Consider the following 18,351-nt stretch of genomic DNA (forward strand, 5'->3'; position numbering starts at 1 on the left):
TAATCCTCACCTGAGGATATGTTTATTGATTTTAGAGAGAGAGGAATGGGTGGAGAGAGAGAGAAACATTGATGTGAGAGAGAAACATTGACTGGTTGCCTCTCATTCGCATGCAGACCGAGGATCAAACCCACCCAGGTATGTGTCCCAATCAGGAATCGAACCTGCAATCCTTTGTTGTATGAGACAACACTCCAACCAAATGAGCCACCTGGCTAGGGCTAATCCTCTTTTTAAGATAAATCACCAATAAGAGATCACCAATAAGAGAACAACACAAACTTATTTTAAATTATTTTATTTTTCATAATATTCTAACACATGGTGTTAGAAATATGAATTTTGGCACCATGACTCAGAACTTTTTTCAAGTTTAACCTATAAATTAAAAACAGTAGCTACAATAAGGATATTCAAACCTCACTGAGAGAATTGGTGAAAATCAAGGCACAAATTGTTTTGTGTAGGGAAATTATTTCCAAGTGGGATTTTAAAACATAATAAAAAGAGTAAGAAAGATAAAATGGAGACTATGCTGGGAAGACAAAAAAAAGTGAATAACCCTCCCTAAAAACAGTGTAAGGAGGGAGGCAAAGGGAAAAGGGGAAGAGAGGCTTGCCAACTTATTTTCCTGATAAAAAATTCAAGTACTTAAAAAAACTTTTTTAAATCATAAAATGCTGCTACTCATCTCCAAGAAAAATTAATCCTCATAATTTTCTAGAATTAAAGAAAAAACAACCACCTTCTTTGACATCTTAATGATCTTAGTCAATACTTAAGGAATTGAAAGTTTGAAAGCTTTTCTAAACCTAGTATCTACTTAATAGAATCTACCTTAGAAAATTCATCTGAAGGAATGAACACAGGGCTTTATTCCTAATACGAATGTAAAAAATCTGTCTAAAAATATAAACAAAAATGTTTTCAACTGGATATGCAACTCATTGTATTTTGCACTAAGTTCTTAACGGAAAACATTGTGTAATATTGTTCTTTGTATTCCACCAGGAACTACTAGAAAACACACCTACATAGGAGGTCAAAAAAGTACTTACACATTAACTGCACACAAATTCAGTTAGAATTGCAGGTTTCCAACATTTCAAAAATTGCCAATTTTCATTTATTTCCATTTTATCTAAATGTTGATAAATAAGATTCTTCCCAGGCTTTGTTAAATAAGAAAATATCACTAGTCTCATTTGTCACTTGTACACTTGTACCTGAATATTTCATCAACTGAAACAAAAATTCAGGAAACTGTCATTATTCTCAGAGACAATAAGGCAAAGAAATAAATATTCACTTTAGCTTTTTCTTTCTTCTTCGATCTGTGTTTTAAGGCTCAGAGCAGACATTAGGATATATCAAACAACTTTTTATGAAGTTTTTCAAATGTTTGGCCCAAAGTGAAGTTGTTCTGTTGAAGTTACTTAAATATTCCTCTCATCTTCTCAAGCACAACTTCAGACATGTTCATGCCAGTCATCCATTCCAAAAAAAACAACGATTCAAAAGAGAGTGAATAACTTAGGGGTCTATAAATGACACTGCAATGTATCTCGTTCCATTTTTAACAGGAAGTCCTTCATGCAGATGTGTGAGTCTCCCTGGATGCATGAAGCTCCAGCCTTTTCTGGGTGATTCAATAGAGCAATTGTACCTTAAAAATTTGCATCCACCTCCCTAAAAGAAATAAAACAAATCAATGCATTAGCCTACTATGTTTATTTTTTTTTATCAGTAGCAAATTCAAATTATGCCACAAAGCAGAATCTTTTTAAAAAAGGATAAAGGCCTTTTTGTAATGGCATATTTGAGAAATGTAAAAAATAAAAGCTGTAATTACCTGAAAATCTTCTCCCACGCTATTGAGCGCAATATTGATGGTAAACGTAGAAGCATCATGATGAGGACGAAGAGAACGCTGTCTATCTGGGGAGTATTTTACCACAAAATTCAATAATGCAAACCCCTAAAAGGCAAGGTAAACAAATAGATTTGTATTAATAAGAACATAAAATAGCATATTTGTATAAAAGCTAGTAGGAGGTAGGCAGGAGAAGCGGGAGAATAACTACCTTCGTATAATAGCCTGCAAAGACTTTCAGGGTAACCGGTGCAATAAACTCCCGGATAAAATGAAGCCATACGTTCTCCAGATCAACTTGCTTCATGTGGATATCATCAGTTGGGACATTTTCATAACCACCAGATATACGGCTATCCTAAAGAAAGCATTGACGACATCATAAAGTGTGGTCCACAAGCAATCCACATTTATACTACCTTGGTATTCTTTTCAGCCCTAAGACCATTATGAACAAACAAAATGAATAATGCAATTATGGTACACCATCTACTTTAACTGTAAAACTATATATAAAAAAAAACTTAGGTAACATGGCTTTGCAAGTATATCAATGAAGCAAAATACTGCAGAGTCAGTAGACTCCTTTCCAACTTATTTAATGCGTTAACCCAAAATTAAAAGGCCAAACTAAGAGGCAACAAGTATTTATGAGACGCAAAAGAATAGCTATTCAGAAAGCACTGGTGTAGGCAGAAACCCAGAGTGTTCACATTCGGAGACAAAGACAAGGGGTATTTATGGAAAAGGGAAGGGGAACAACTACTCTAAAAGACGGAAGATGCTTCTACAGGTACAGATAAGCTAGCACAGTGTTGCTAACACTAAGCAATGTTTTTAATTTTCAATGCAGGTAGACATGGTATCTTCTTTCTTGTCATCTTTGCACATAGTTTTTTGGGATACAATGCTGCTCTGGGGTCGAGTCCAAGGCCCTTTTGCCCTGTATCAACATTCTAAAGATTTGAGGAATAAGATGTGCAAGGCTCTGGGAGGGCAGCTCCAACTCCATTTTAAAGTGGCTCCATTTATTCAACGTATTATTTTTTACAAATGTGTATGTGAGGTCTGACTATAAAATAGATAAAAGTAATTTCCAAAGCCCTCCCAAGTCCCCCCCAAAATGAGTTTTTTACAGTTATCCTTCAGGCAGTCATAGCTACTCGATGGGCAAAGATCCTCTGGATTACCAACCATCAAAACCAGCCTTCCCGGCTCTGTTCCTCACATCCACTTTGCAGAGCCCAAAGTCCTTCCAAGATAGGTTCTCATTATTCTGCCTATAAACCACTGACTTCAAGTTCTTCATTGTTCTTTGAACTCCTATCTCCCTGCTCAGCTAACTTGCTGAAGTATGTAATTAGGCAGAGGCAGTAATATCCAAGAGTTTCCACTTAAATTTCTTGGTATTGTTAAGGAGCCGGCATATGTGAGTTCTCGGAGGAAAAGAAAAACACTGAACCACTGAGTAAGGCTCCCTGCCAAGTCTTTTTTACACTAACAGCATTCAAACAGGTTCTTCCTTTTTACGTTTTGTACAAAAAAAGAAATAGCTTAGACAATCAACTGGATAAACCTAGCATTTAGAACAAAAAGTAACCTTGAAGAACATCACAGAGTAAAGACATACATTAACCTTAACATTTCCAGCCTGGGGACACTGACTTTCAGGGACCATCCAGTGTAATTACATGTATAAATGAGAAACTGGGCCCCAGACAGATCAAATGTTAAACACTAATTAGTAGCAAAATTACACTTAAAAATAGCTTTCCTGACAGTCTTCCTTAGCCCATTCATTTCGGTCTACTCAGAGTTATACTCAGCTCTGAGTTCTCTAAATATCTTCCCCTCCTCCCGCCCCACAAACACATTTTAGTTTTCCATGTGAAATTCCAACTTACATGATGTTTCCCTCCAGACCACTGGCCATAATGCTCCATTTCTTCCACCAGCTCATCACAGGCTTTTTCAGAAAATATCGGAAACCAAAAGACATCTGGACAAGGCTACAAAACATGGCATCACCATTAAGAAAATAACATTTTGTGTCTTTTAACTAATAATGAGCATTTCAAAATTAACAGGACGTAATAGTCAATATTTATCTCCTGTAGATGTGCTTTTTAAGAAGTTTGTCCCATATTATTGGCTTTATTATTGTATTACAAATAATACTAGTGTGTATTGTTTTTTTAACACATTCTGAGACTTTTCAAAAAATATTTTAACATCAGTGAAATCACCATGTGTCTTAAAGCCAAGCAGCCATTGCAATGTAGTTTTAATGCCATGGTGCTTGGTCAAATAAACATTCATTCTGTCCTTACCCTGTGTGTACATGTTATGTGTATGTGTCTGTATACATACATGCATTTAGCTGGTGTTGCATTTGCTGAACTGAGTTGCCCTTTAAAATCTCTTTACATGATTTACACTATAATTTGCAACAGAAACAGAAAGTTATTGTATACACAGTACCTAGAACATGTAACATCTATGCCTTAGTAAGTCTAAAACAAGCCTTTAAACATGTATAAAATAAAAAATTCTAAATGACTAGAAAACATTGTCTCATAGTTTAATTGGCAGAGTTTTTCTTCTTTCTCACAGTAACAAAACAACACATCTCAGAATCAAAGACACCTTACACTCTCTGATATAAGGTATTAGCAATAGTGTGGAATACCACTCTAAAACAGTTCATCTGAAAAACCACCTCTGAGAAGAAAGTCTTGGGGCCCAATTTCTCTCAAAGGTAACCTGTCACTGAAGGAGATCTGCCAATGGCTCCTTATTTTGCATGGTTTGAAAAAGCTATGACATTGGGAGCGCACTTTAAAAACCCATAACCTTACATTTTTTTGTTCATCACCACATTCTACAGTTTTACAGCTATACGATGACCCTCAAGGTTATAAAATTGGGGATTAAGCCATTTGAATTTCGCCTAAATTAGGATAGTTCCTCCGCTTTCACAACATCCTCCACTAAAGCAGTACTGCAGTAATAATTTGCCTTTCTGGAAAATATATAACAAAAATACTCTATAAATCATAGTAATTATTTTTTTTACTCATTGTTTTATTTTTAGAGCAAGGGAAAGGGAGGGAGGAAGACAGGGAGGAAATACCAATCAGTTGCCTCTTGTACATGCCCCAACTGGGACTGAACCCAAAACCTAGACATGTGCCCTGACCAGAAATTGAACAAGCTTTGCTGGGCAATACTCAGCCAGCTATGCCACACCAGTCAAGGCTCATAGTAATTATTAATACGAACCTGTTCAACTATATTTTCAGTGAAAATCTTTGAATAATCACGGTTTATGTACTTTTCCTTCCAGTCCTACCAAAAAAAAAAAAAAATCAATTGCACAGATTAAAGCAAATAATTTTACAAAAACTGTAATAAAAACATAAAGTATATGCATTTTAGAAATTGCTCAAACAACTTATGAATGACTGTTTATTTTAGACAAAATAATTATCAGAAACTACATTCATGTTTTTTAATATTTGCCTGTTTCTCTGTTTGATCATATCTTTCTACAAAACACAAAAATTTTTATTTATGAAGTTTTATACCTTAGGATTTTAAAACTTAAGTAATCTACAGTGATTAGATTTATATGTTATAAATCTAACATATATATCTAACATATATATATGATATATATATGCATATATATCATATGCATATATACAGGGAAGATACATAGGTGTTTAAAAGTGAACAAAATCTATTAATAAATATTAGTAAATATTAATTAATGCATTAATTAATTCCTCTAAAATAATTCCTCTGAATAATTTCAATGTAAAATTTCCTCCTTCACTTCAATTTTTAATATTTATCGATGAATAATAATAGGGTTACTAACACTTCACTTCTTTTAGTTACTAAAATTAAGATATAGGACCATATATTAAAAAATAGGTCCTCTTCATGCTAACTCATGAAAAAGATTCTTCTCTTTAACCAATCGCACACATCAACCACACACTAAAATCTCTCAATCTTTGTCAACATCAGCTAAGGAGTCCTTTTCCTGGGTCAAGTGTTTCATTTAAAAACCCACTTATTTAAAGGATATATATAAAAATATTAAGTGATTTCTTATTCAAAAAGATCTCTTCTTAAAAGTATTTAGATAGTCGAACAAAGTTCTTAATTGTCTCTTTACACAGTACAAATTACAGGAGGCCAATGAGGAAGAATTGAGGTACGGATGTAAAGTAACTCCAATCAAAATTATGTTTCAAAAATATTTGTTTGAAGTATACCTTTTGAGACTAGGTTTCAGAGGAGTCGAGACAATTTATATCCTATTATTAGTTTTGCATATCTCTGCTTATATGTAGCTCAGATATTTTTGATAAAGAGAAGCAAAGCTATCTTCAAATTCTTTAATAAATTTTATTTGTAATACATAATTATAAGGATCAAATTATTATGTCATTATTCCTTCTAATATTGATTAGTTTTCTGATTCCCAAATATGAGAAAAAATTAGAAGTAAATAATAACTCATAACATTTCAGAATCTTTCTATATTCTTTCTTATGTATCATTACTGATTTTTAAAGTTAAAATAAAGCCCCTAAAATTTTACATTAATTTTTCACTTTAGACCACATTTCAAATCCCAGTGAACAAACTGTGACCTTACTAATTTCTAAGAAAGTCTGATAATGGGACAATCATTAAATATTTTGCTATGTATATCCCCCACAAAGCCATTAAGGCATATCCATAAGGCTAATTTCCAAAAACACCAAGTTTATAAAGCCATAGAAAGAAAAATGGTACCAAACTTCCTTGTGATATTATCATTGCATACTCTCCAAAGATTTGAATTTTTACACAAGTATCCACAATTCAGGATATAACTTGGAATATTTTTCCAGGAAGCTAATATTACCCAAGAAATCAAATAATTCTCTTTCTCAAATAACAAGACATTCAGTGCTAAAGTAAAATATGTAATTCTACCCTCACCATTTGAAAAAGCCTCTTCTCAAGTCTACTCCTGTGAAAGATGAAGATATGCAGCTAAAAGGGATTGAAAGTACTTTTACAATACAAAAATGCCGAAATACACTCTTTTTCTATTCAAGAGAGAATTCAGAGGCCATTAAATTCACTATTCACAGATGTCAACTACAAGAATACTGATTAAGATGAATTGAGTCTTTGTAATTTAAAACTTTTACTATTGGCAAGGGAAAACCATAAACAGTGGTATTACAAAGATGATTATTGAAGAAAGTACTTTCCCTTGAATAAATGTGCTGACTTGACTAAAAAGAGCAGGCCCCATTAAGACAAAAGAAAATTATTCAAAAAAGTTAATTCTGCCCTAGCTGGCGTAGCTCAGTGGATTGAGCTCGAGCTGCGAACCAAAGTGTCACAGGTTCGATTCCCATTCAGGGCACATGCCTGGGTTGCAGGCCACGGCCCCCAGCAACCGCACATTGATGTTTCTCTCTCTTTCTCCCTGCCTTCCCTCACCAAAAATAAATAAATAAAATCTTTAAAAAAAATAAAATAAAATAGATAACTTAAAAAAAAGTTAATTCCTGTATGATTTATATCTGTCTATAAAGAAATTATTTTAGACTTTAAAAGGAAATAGTTTCCTCAACTTAAGACTTTCTTTATATGCTGAATCCACTTATTCTGCATTTTTCTCTAGCTATCTTTGGTATGCATTCACAAAATTGTTATTAAAAAAAATAAAATGATAAAATAAAATGTATTTTCCCAAACTAACGAATTTTCTTCCTGAAAATCAAAATGTATTATTGTCATATGTTAGCTATTATAAGCATTGCTTATGAAATTGTGATTAAAAATTTGATAGTATTTTACAATACATAAGTAGAAATGCTGGTAGAAATTTAAAAAACTGCTAATTCCCTTCCCCAAACCCAATATATGTCTTATTTAAAAAAAAGTTCTTGGTCAGGTTTTGATCTACTCTAAAGGACATAAAATATATTTAATTGTAGCTTTTAAAAAGTCATATAATTAAAAAAACTTTTAAAGCCTCTTACCATATTTTCATATTTTTAACCCTATTTATTTTCATCCATTTAGAGTTACAGGAAAGTAAGTAATAAGTAAAGTTGAGTATGAAATACATACCACAGGATTCTCAAAAATTTGCCAAAGGTCATTGTTATAGTGGGAAGTATTGTAATTAGCAGTTGATAGTAGTCTTCCAAATTCGTGTCTGTTAGAAATGTACATAAATACACCCTATATGTCAAAAAATAAGAGTATTAACAATCTTAGAAGTACAAAAAATACAGTTAACCATACAAAATATATAACATTAATTTCAACTTTTATATTTTCATTCATGAACATGCATTTTTATTTTTCATCTAAAAACATGCATGAGTGAAAATGAGAGAAATAAAATCTTGATTCATTATGAATTCAGCCACCATACAAAACTAATTGCCAGCACTGACACTCAACTGAAAAACAGAAGCGGCAGAATGGACCGTTTGTGTCCCTTTCTCTTTGATCCTAGAGGTAGACATCGGGAAAAATATTCCTGTTTGAAAGCAGAAGTGTTTTTAAACATGCAAGTTCAATGAATTGATTGTACCTCTTTTGGCTTCTTTCCCTTTCAAAGAATATATCACATTTTTAAACAAGAATTCAAACGTTAATATTATTTCATCACTCTATTTTATTATTTTATTGTCCTAACATTTAAAAACCGGACACAGATATTGCTCATACTTATAAGGCAGCTAAAGAAAATTAGTCTTATATCCCTGTCCCAAACCAGATAAATGTGGCAACACCACTAACATAAAGTTGTTTCATTTTGTACCTGTTTTAATGGTAAAAGAGTATTAATAATACAAAAAAATGTGAAGAGTGCTTAAATCTCATTTTTATTGAGATGTATCTCATGCATACTCCTACTTCTTCTCTCCTTTAAAAAAAAAACAAAAACTAGTGAAACGGATTAATTGAGGTTTCATTTTCTCATCTGTCAACATAAAATGTAAATCAGCACAAGGAACCCAGAGCTGAACATCACGCAATGCCCACCCCCAGTACACGAAGTTTACAAGCCCATAAGCAGAGTCAGAACCAATGAATACCAAAAGTTTAACAAGCTAAATAGAAAGAAGACTCTTTAAAAAACTTTACTGTTAGGCAGTACACTATATCTTATATTAATTAAATCAACAAAAACAAATAAAAAGAAATAAAAATAACACCTTTGGGGGGCTGAGCATTTGGAATGTTTCCGGAGTAGGGGAGTCTTTTTCCCTTTGTAAAGTCTAAAATGAAGAGAAGCACTGGGTAAGTTGACCTGCACACCCACTCTCTCAGGTATTCTCAGGTAGTAAAATAGCAGCCCTTGATGAAAAGCTGACATTCTGAAATGTCCTTCATAGAAAACATGCAGAACAAGCAAAGCTTATAGTGCACACAAAGAAACCATTCCAGCCCTTTTTTTTTTTGATGAAACATAAATCCAAGCTCATTCCGTAGAATTTCCATTAGACATAAAGTCAAGACAAAGAAATAAATGTGTAAGAGAGGCCATTCCAGGATGCGCTGTTGAGTCAAATCAGCCAAACATGAGCACAAATTACAATTACAGAGACTGAGAATATTCAGTATAAACAATGCACACAGGTTTTGTAGGAGAAACAAACATATTCAAATAATACATGCCTTATTAAACTAATAAAAAATACTTGCCAACTCTTTTGATTTTTCCCAAAATTATATTTTACACAAATGTGAATAAAATAATTCAATCCTTTCTAAAACAGAAAATTGTATAAATACATTTTAAAAGATATTTATACACTTTGAAAAACAAATTCTTTTCTATAGTCATTTAAGTTATATAATGAAAGTAGAATAACAATGTATCATTAATTTTTTGGATAGATGAAATATACTCCATACCTCAAGCCTTCTCCTTGTTTAGTGGTAAGGAGTGTAGAGACATTCATTTTCAGATAAAAGTATATTCTTAACTGTGTAAATGATCATTTCACTCAGGCTCTACCTAATTAGTTTTAATTAGGTCAAGTTTTCAATACAGAATTTCAAATGGAAGGTGAATTTTTAAAAAATGAAAAGCTGATTTGTAACAAATTCATGCTGATTATTAAATTCCATTGTTGCTCATGAATTAGTGTAATCACCAGCCTAATTTTTCAAATGTCTCATAGGTAAACATTCACTAATTATTTTCCATAATTGTTCCTAATTCTTCAACACAGAACCAAAAAAATTGGCTAGTATTTACAAATCAGAAAGAAAAGGAACATCGAAAGACAACGGCACATCAACTGGGAAAGCAAGCCATTTTCTGACAGCATCCAGCAAGCCATCAGCATATCCTCACCATTTCTCTAGCATTTCGGCAAAAAGCCATGTCAGGATCCAGTCTATCCCGAACAAAATAGTTCCTTTCATTCATTTCTGATCGAAGAGTCTTTCCTTTAATTAAGTATACATTAGCCATGTATGGGACATTCCATAGCCCTCTGAAAGTAAAGAGAAGAAATTCCAAAATACTACAAATACAAAATACTTGAAGTTTTATTTTTGTTTTAAAAATAAATACCTTGTATGTTTCAAATTTTATCAAAATTATTGAAGCAAATTACATGGAAATGCAAATACATTTAATGATAGCTGACATATATACACACATGCATATAATTTATATGAGATTATTTGGCATACACTACATTTTTATGAGAGAAATCACTACCTCCCCTAAATAAATTTTACTCTAAAGTTGATATTGGCTTGACATTTTGGCTATCACCCCTCACTTAGTTGATAACAGTTAGAGTATGATATTCTATTGTACAGAAGGTGTTTCCATTTAAGATTAAGTAATTTGATAGAAAAAAATAATGACATACAACTGGTTTGCTAGAGCTAGTTTACACTGGTTCTCCAGAACTGACTTGTAACTTCACTTCGCATGTCTTATGCTATGTGACTTCACATCAGAAGCTTAAAATCAGCCATGGTAGAAGTATTTACACCATGGAAATTGGCAAACACTACAAGTCAGGACACCCTCCAACCCCAAGAACCAGCTGTTAGATATTTACCAGCACACCACTGAATACAGCCTAGAATTCTCCTAAAATACATTCTCTTGAAATTCATTAAGCCATCTCAAATTTTTATTTAAAAAGGGAAGGTATGAAGAAAGGTAGCCAGGAGAGCACGGGAGGCACATTATTTTGTCCGTCACTCTTCCCACAGACCCATCTCCTCACTCTGAACAGGCTCCCTTCCTAAGAACAGTAGAAGAAATTATTTGCCTGAAGGAATATATATGCCTGTAGCTTTTAGAGAACAGAAAGGGAGATCTTGATCAAAAAATATACATATTGACAAAAATATAATGCCATTTTGTCTTACTAGATGAGCCCCAAGATAAATGGTTATAAAAATGTATATATTGTATCATCTGAATTCATAAATTGATCACATAGTAGCATAAACAATAAATATAATTTAAAAAGAAATTAATCACTCTCAGAGTGTACAGTCTTTCAATTTTGAAAGAAAACACACAGGTCATAAGATGTCATTCCTTCAGGTAGATCAGAAACCCCTACCTTATTCTGACCCTCACATTTTAGACAATGACAGAAGGTTGGATGAAAATCACCAGTGCCTACGGCACTTAAATAAAACACGAATTCTCTATTCTACTTCTGTGAACCTTTATTTCTATTATACCCACAGTCAATATCAGCCGTATGGTCCATACAAATAATCCCAAAGACATATTATAAGTACTTTGAAACAACAGAATATATTTTGATAGTGTTTTCTCAGCTATCATGCTTCTTAGCTCCAACTAACAAAAGCCTTTATCATATTTATCTCTCTCAAATTTACTATTACTATTTTCACAAACAAAACACCTTTTTACTACTCAGCTGTGGAACAAGTGTGTGATTTTTTTTCTAAATTTAAGGGCACATATTTTAGTAATGAAAGAATGCTATCCTGTTGTTATTGGGTTGATGTATTTGAGAAACCAGGCCAAGCACTTAATGTCTCATTCACTCTGGTCTGTTATGCATATGAAAAAATGAATGGCAGTCTTCTGTGATATTACCTTAGCAAAAATCTACTACTTCAGTGGTCATTTTTTACTTTAAAAAATATCAGCTATTGTTTTTAAAATAAATATCAGTCATGCACACACTTAGTAACAAGTATATTCTTTTCTAATTCTAGAAATTGAAATCAGGCACTGATGAGGAAATTCATCTTTAAAGTAGAATATTAGTTATTTTACACAGAAAACACTTTGCAATAGAAAGTGTTGAAGGTTCTGATGCGGAGTGTTGTTTTTATTTGCTCATTTGTAAGTTTTAAAAGCTATCAAAACAACCTTCATCCTGGCCACTAACTTTTAACTACAGAATAATTACTCTGCTAATAATTGATCATAAGACTGCTACCCATGGTAACCATATATTATCTCTTAGTATGTCCTACAACAGTGAGTTTGTTCTTTTAAAGATTTAGAATTTAAAAAACTTTTTTTGTAAAATACTAGTTTATCGAGTATTTCAGGATCCCAAGTGGTCCTCAGGTTTTCAACTTGCCCTTAAACATAAAAAAAGATGCCCTGGACAGGTAGCTCAGTTGATTGAAGTGTTATCTCACGCACCAAAAGGTTGTGGGTTTGATTCCAGGTCAGGGCACATACCTAGATTATAGGTTTGATCCTTGGTCAGGGCATGTATGGGAGGCAACCACTGATGTTTCTCTCACATTGATGTTTCTATCTCTCTCTCTTTCTTCCTCCCACCCCCAAATCAACAAACATATCCTCAGGTGAGATTAAAAAAAAAGATAAATAGTAAAAAACAAAAAACAAAAAAACAAAAAAAAACCCCTCCAGTAATATTAATAAGACCCCATCTCTAGATCACAGTATGTTACATTAAAAAGATTAAATTAAGTAACTTACACTCTATTCCCTTGAACAATATCCACATAATCTTCAGATCGAGCATAATATCCATCAGGACTAAGTGCTCCCCAGAAGTTGGACCACAGCTTTCCATGGCGAGTTACAAGAGGAGCAATGATCTTTCTAAGGTGAAAGAAAAAAAAAATCCAGGTAACTATTTTTTCTTAAATGATCACACAATTATGTGTCTGGACTTCGCATGACACACAAAACAATAAAGTTCATTTAACACACATGCAGTTAGACCAAAAAACTAAAATAGAGAAATTTCTTCCCAACATTTTTTCTTAAGCACACTGCTGATTTTCAATGATATTTCTTTAAAAGACTACAAAACTAACTCAAAATGTGAATGAAAATATAAAAAGGTCTTTTAAAAGTCCTTTTTATACTTATGTCCAAAAAGTGAAACTACCTTAATTATTTCAAAAACTGTACTATATAAAATCAAATATTTTCACTGCCATTAGAGAAACATAATAATCCCTGGTGCATTCAGTTATCCAATAAATATCTGTTGAATAAAGACAGGAATGCTGATGGCCTACAATATCTGTAAATGAGCCAGTTTTCCTAAAGTCTCACTTTAGCATTTGTTTCCATTTTGTACAACTCTGAAAATGGGTTGTGCTAACCCTGGCAACACGGAACATCTGTCTGGTCCTCTAACTATTTCAGAAGACAAAAGAGACGATAACTGCCATAGCACGCCACCTCCCAGGAAATAGTCTGCTTGATATAATCACATGAGACAAGTCCAAAACATGTCATACATACTTCTTCTCAGGAAAATCTAATCTATAATGTGTCAACATTTTACAAATAAGGTAGCAAAATATGAAGTTCCTCTAGAATTACTTCTAAAATACAGTCCACTATAATGGTATCTCAGTTTTTAAGAAAAGCCCACAAAATTCCCCCAAGAGAAAGCTTATGGACAAACCACTCTCCACGAAAAAAACCTATTCAACAACATGCCAGTCTTGTGAAGACCAGGTGCACCCCTTCTCTTACCCGCGGAAAAGTGAGACAGTCTACAAAATGCATAACATGCAAAATAACAGTCTTGTTTTAATTTTTCCTGGTTCCTATTAAAATGAAATATTAACCAAAAACACATTTTGATTTGTTTAAGATACATAGATAACAAATTAGAATCTATATATTATGTTTAGTTAAGAAATGATAACTCAATGTCCATAATGGACAAGATTAAATATTTAATATAAAAAAATTTAAATCTCAGCTGCCTCCCAAAAATAGAAAAGTGAAAGAAATGTTGAAAATCAAAATCCATGTGTGGTGTGCCTACTGTTTCTGAGAATGAAAATATAAGAGTAACAGCTGGGGGTGATGACATGCACTAAACAATTCAAGGAGTAAAATTTGGGGCAAGGCAGGAAACAGCAGAGGTAGGAGGAGGAGAGGGAAAAGGGGACTAGATGAAATACTGGAAAGTCTCATGCCCTAAGATGTGACCCATCCCATGCTCCTCTAGCCTTCAGGCAAATCTACTGAATCTGCCAGAGTCTTGGTATATGTAAATGAGCTGCAGAAACTACATGCTTAGTTAAGTGCCACAATACGTGTAGTATCATGTGAACCTACAGGATTAGGTTCACACAATATTACAGGAGCATATCGTGTGAACCTAATCCTTTGAAAATTAACAGAAATTTATGAAACTGGAGAAAGAACCAAAGTTTTACTGAATCTTATGAAGGAAATTTTATACTTTGTAAGGTTTAAAATATTAGATTTTTAAACCTTGTAAAGGTTTGTAACCCTTTGTATGGGGGGATATACATTAAATGTAGAGTATGAATCCAGTAACAGTTCACTATAAGAATTAATGTGTCATATAATAAAACATCTAAATATTATTAGAAGATTATATATATTACAAGTATTGAATTTCAGTCAAATTAAGAGAAAATTAACATGGAAATTTCAAGAAAATATTACTGAATTCCACTGGTTTAAGAATTACAAATTGCAACTCTATTCATATGCTTTTCCTTGTACACTGATTAAAACCTTATATATATGACTTGAAAAATTACCTGAAATTTATACTTATCTTAGATAGATATGTATCTATTCATAATTATATAGTGGAGCTGTATATACAAATTAATACTGAGAAGTCTTAGATTTTGAAATAACTGAATTCTCAAATTCATTTACATATAGAGTGGGTTAGCAGAGAATAATAAATTTCTCACATATTTTATGCAGTAAAATAAAAACAGTAATATTTACTGCTAACTATTCTGTCATGAGAAATAATTGTGTTAATATATGTAAATATATTTAGAAAAACCCTGGCACTTAATAAGTACTTACTTAAAGGTGAGCCATTAGTACATGTGTTAATAATACCCTTATTAGTAGTAGCAGTAACATTAATAAGTGAAGATTTGCTATTATTATAAGCTGGTATAGATGGTGTCTTTGTCCCATTTCAATTCAGTTATATGAAAACAGGTATAGACCAGTAATAATTAGTTCAGTACTAAATAAAACCACAGATTTGGCTGTGAAAAAAATTGTACCTCTAAAATTTCAACTTCTAAGAACTACAACCCTCTTTATAACAACTTTTTAGGTCAAAAGTTTTATGAAATTCTACTTTAAAAATATCTACAGAGTAATGGCTGGTGTGGCTCAGTGGATTGAGTGCCGGCCTGCAAACCAAAGGGTCCCGAGTTTGATTCCCAGTCAGGGCACATGCCTGGGTTGTGGGACAGGTCCCCAGGGGGGGTGCCTGAGGGGTAACCACACATTGATGTTTCTCTCCCTCTCTTTCCCCTTCCTTTCTCCCCTCTAAAAATAAATAAAATCTTTAAAAAACATTATCTTAAAAAAAAGTTCTACAGAAAATTTTAAAATTCCAAATTTTACTTCTATCAGATATTTCACCTATCTTTAAACAGAAAATGTAAGGCAAATACATTCTGACAAATATCACATTTGTGATTGTAACTAATAATACTTCCAATTTTTATTAGATTATTTTCTACTTGACTTCTTTAAAAGAAAACTAATTAGAACGGAAAGTTTATAAGGTATAGAAAATACTTAGTGTGAGTTCCCTCAACTTGCTCCTTCCTGTTTGTTCCTTCCACAGATGTCTTTATAGTATGTCTACACCACGGAAGAAAAAGATCATTGTTTAAAATATAAATTGACATTGAATTTTATATAGTACCTGTTTTGTTCAATCAAAATCTTTAAAGTTCTTGGATTTGTCAAAACAACATCTGCATCCACACTAAGGTAATAATCACAGCTGTCATCCTGACGGCAAAAATCCCTGATATGGGAAAAAGAAATATGAATTAGAAAAAATAAATAGTTGCTGTTGAAAGATGTTAATATAAAGCTTATATATAAATTAAAGTTTCTCTAACATAGTTTTCTAATCAAAATAATGAGACAATATCCAAAAGGGTAAGTATTGTTTTGAATTTCAAAATGGTCAGTTTATCAACACAGATGTTCACAGGCAGATCCACACCAAAACTTTTAAACCAGATGAAATACGTTTTCAGCTAGTAAATATTTTAGAACATAAAACACATCAGAATGGCAATTTAGAATTTAGAATTAAATTCTCTCTGAAAGGGAAAAATAACTTCCCCAATGTATTTATCAACTTTTTTTTTCAAAAAATCAAAATGTTTTTGCACATGTGGACATGCACGCACACACACACACACACACACACACACACACACACGAATACACACTGCAAAATCTCGGCTATCCAGCAACTGAGGTTTCAGTGACTCTTGCAGATACAGGTCAACTCCTCTTTAGGTATTAGCTTTTTTAAAACTTGATTTGCATGCGATTTTTTCTAAGGTTGCTACTCCCTTGCATTTTACTGGGGACACTGACTGTAATGTTGCTTTTCTTGGTAAAATCTGCTGTGTTCTATCAGGACACCATGGAATGTACCACTTGAGATTCATGAAAATCTTCCCACTATCATGGTTTCTGCATTCCGGGTCCTTTCCTTCTGGGCTCCCAGTTATCTATCACTTTTAGCTATTGTCAGTTATGGAACCACTAGTAAAGACATTGGTTTGGTTTTCCAGAGACCTGTTTCCCCACATCCCCCTACCCCCCACCCCCAGCAGCATCCACCATGCTGAGCCCTCAGCTGTCACAACACAAAACAAGAAGTCACCATGACTGTTCATCCCTTATCAGCAATTAACCCACTGCCTGGAATATTCAACTACCATTTACTGAGTAAAGGACTGCTTTTACTATTACCAGAATTTTATTAGTAATCTCTCAGAAGTATTGAAAGGGTTAAACAAAGGACCTAAAATATTTCTTCTGATATCAGCAGGTAACCAGAATGCAGAAACATCCTTTTAAGCCTTAGTCTAAAACATTCATTTTTACCACACATAACCTTCACAGAGTAGACATTTAAATCACTGCTTATATATGTCATACTATACACTTGTCTGAGTAATTTTTAATCTTGATCTTAAGTTCAATTAATAGCTTGATTAAATACATGGACTCTTAGCCATTAAAATAAAAATGAAAATAACTTCTCCCCCCTTACACACAAATGCAGATAGTCTAATAGCAGAAGGTGCTCACACGTATGCACAACTCACATGCACACACAAATAACTGAGACATTCAAGGTAGGGTACAAACTTTTTTAAGGTTTTTTTCAAAGTTTCTTTAGTAGAAATTGTTTAAATTTATTAAAACATACATTCCCATGTTTCTGGCTTCGGCTTGACTTAGATCTTCTTCTGGTCCCACTATTTTTATAGTACTGATTTCATGTTTAGCTTTATCAAAAAATACCTTGATGTCCTTTTCATGATAAACTTCCTGTAAATTTTTTAAAAATAGAAAAGCAGTGAGAAAAATAAGGCAATAACATGACTGAAGGATTCATATGTGGGGACGGGTTCGCATTCACAGTGGTGAATGCCGTACTTTATTTACATCATCACACAATTACAGACAAAACAATGACCAAATTAAACTTATTTAAATATCACCTGTCATATATACAATCTAAAATAGACACATATTCATAGTTTTAAAGAGAAGATACTTTAATATTGCTGTAATATTTACTCCTAGACAGGTGATTACATAAATATTTAAATCCTGGGTGCTACGAAGTGTTTCCAAGTCGAGGTCGGGAGAAGGGTGAGGAAGTGGCTTATGGCCTGACAATAATAGACATGTGTTATCTAATAGACATATTAAATCTAATAAACATTAATCTAAGTTATAAATAATAATTTTATAAATAAATACCAGTGTTAAAGTATCTGTGACACCAGAGAGAAAACATAATGCTCATATATAAAACTGTGGTTTTACAAAAACAGTATTTAACAAAATTTTGTTGATGGGAAAACTATCAACACAAAGTCATCAAATTAGTTTCATTACACGGTGTTAAAACTTCAAT

At 32.9% G+C, this 18,351-nt stretch overlaps 1 protein-coding gene across 3 annotated transcripts in view; it reads right to left on the minus strand.

Annotated features, from left to right (window-relative positions):
* Positions 1 to 282: 282 nt before the first annotated feature.
* PLOD2 (procollagen-lysine,2-oxoglutarate 5-dioxygenase 2) overlaps positions 283 to 18,351 on the minus strand; it is a 90,556-nt gene continuing 72,487 nt past the window's right edge. Inside the window, exons 10-21 of one of the 3 annotated variants that reach the window (XM_045851779.1) lie at positions 17,635 to 17,756; positions 16,099 to 16,203; positions 12,885 to 13,010; positions 10,272 to 10,413; positions 9,124 to 9,186; positions 8,363 to 8,413; positions 8,024 to 8,137; positions 5,156 to 5,221; positions 3,778 to 3,882; positions 2,085 to 2,231; positions 1,853 to 1,978; positions 283 to 1,689 (exon numbers count right to left, since the gene is read on the minus strand). In XM_045851779.1, the coding sequence (XP_045707735.1) occupies positions 1,534 to 1,689; positions 1,853 to 1,978; positions 2,085 to 2,231; positions 3,778 to 3,882; positions 5,156 to 5,221; positions 8,024 to 8,137; positions 8,363 to 8,413; positions 9,124 to 9,186; positions 10,272 to 10,413; positions 12,885 to 13,010; positions 16,099 to 16,203; positions 17,635 to 17,756 (1,323 nt within the window). In that variant the 3' untranslated portion in view covers positions 283 to 1,533. The remainder of the gene's footprint in view (positions 1,690 to 1,852; positions 1,979 to 2,084; positions 2,232 to 3,777; positions 3,883 to 5,155; positions 5,222 to 8,023; positions 8,138 to 8,362; positions 8,414 to 9,123; positions 9,187 to 10,271; positions 10,414 to 12,884; positions 13,011 to 16,098; positions 16,204 to 17,634; positions 17,757 to 18,351) is intronic. The other 2 variants (XM_045851780.1, XM_045851781.1) reach the window with 2 other exon arrangements.

Source organism: Phyllostomus hastatus, unplaced genomic scaffold (genome assembly GCF_019186645.2).
Source record: "Phyllostomus hastatus isolate PE091 unplaced genomic scaffold, TTU_PhHast_1.1 phas_contig_86, whole genome shotgun sequence".
NCBI classification, from domain to species: domain Eukaryota; kingdom Metazoa; phylum Chordata; class Mammalia; order Chiroptera; family Phyllostomidae; genus Phyllostomus; species Phyllostomus hastatus.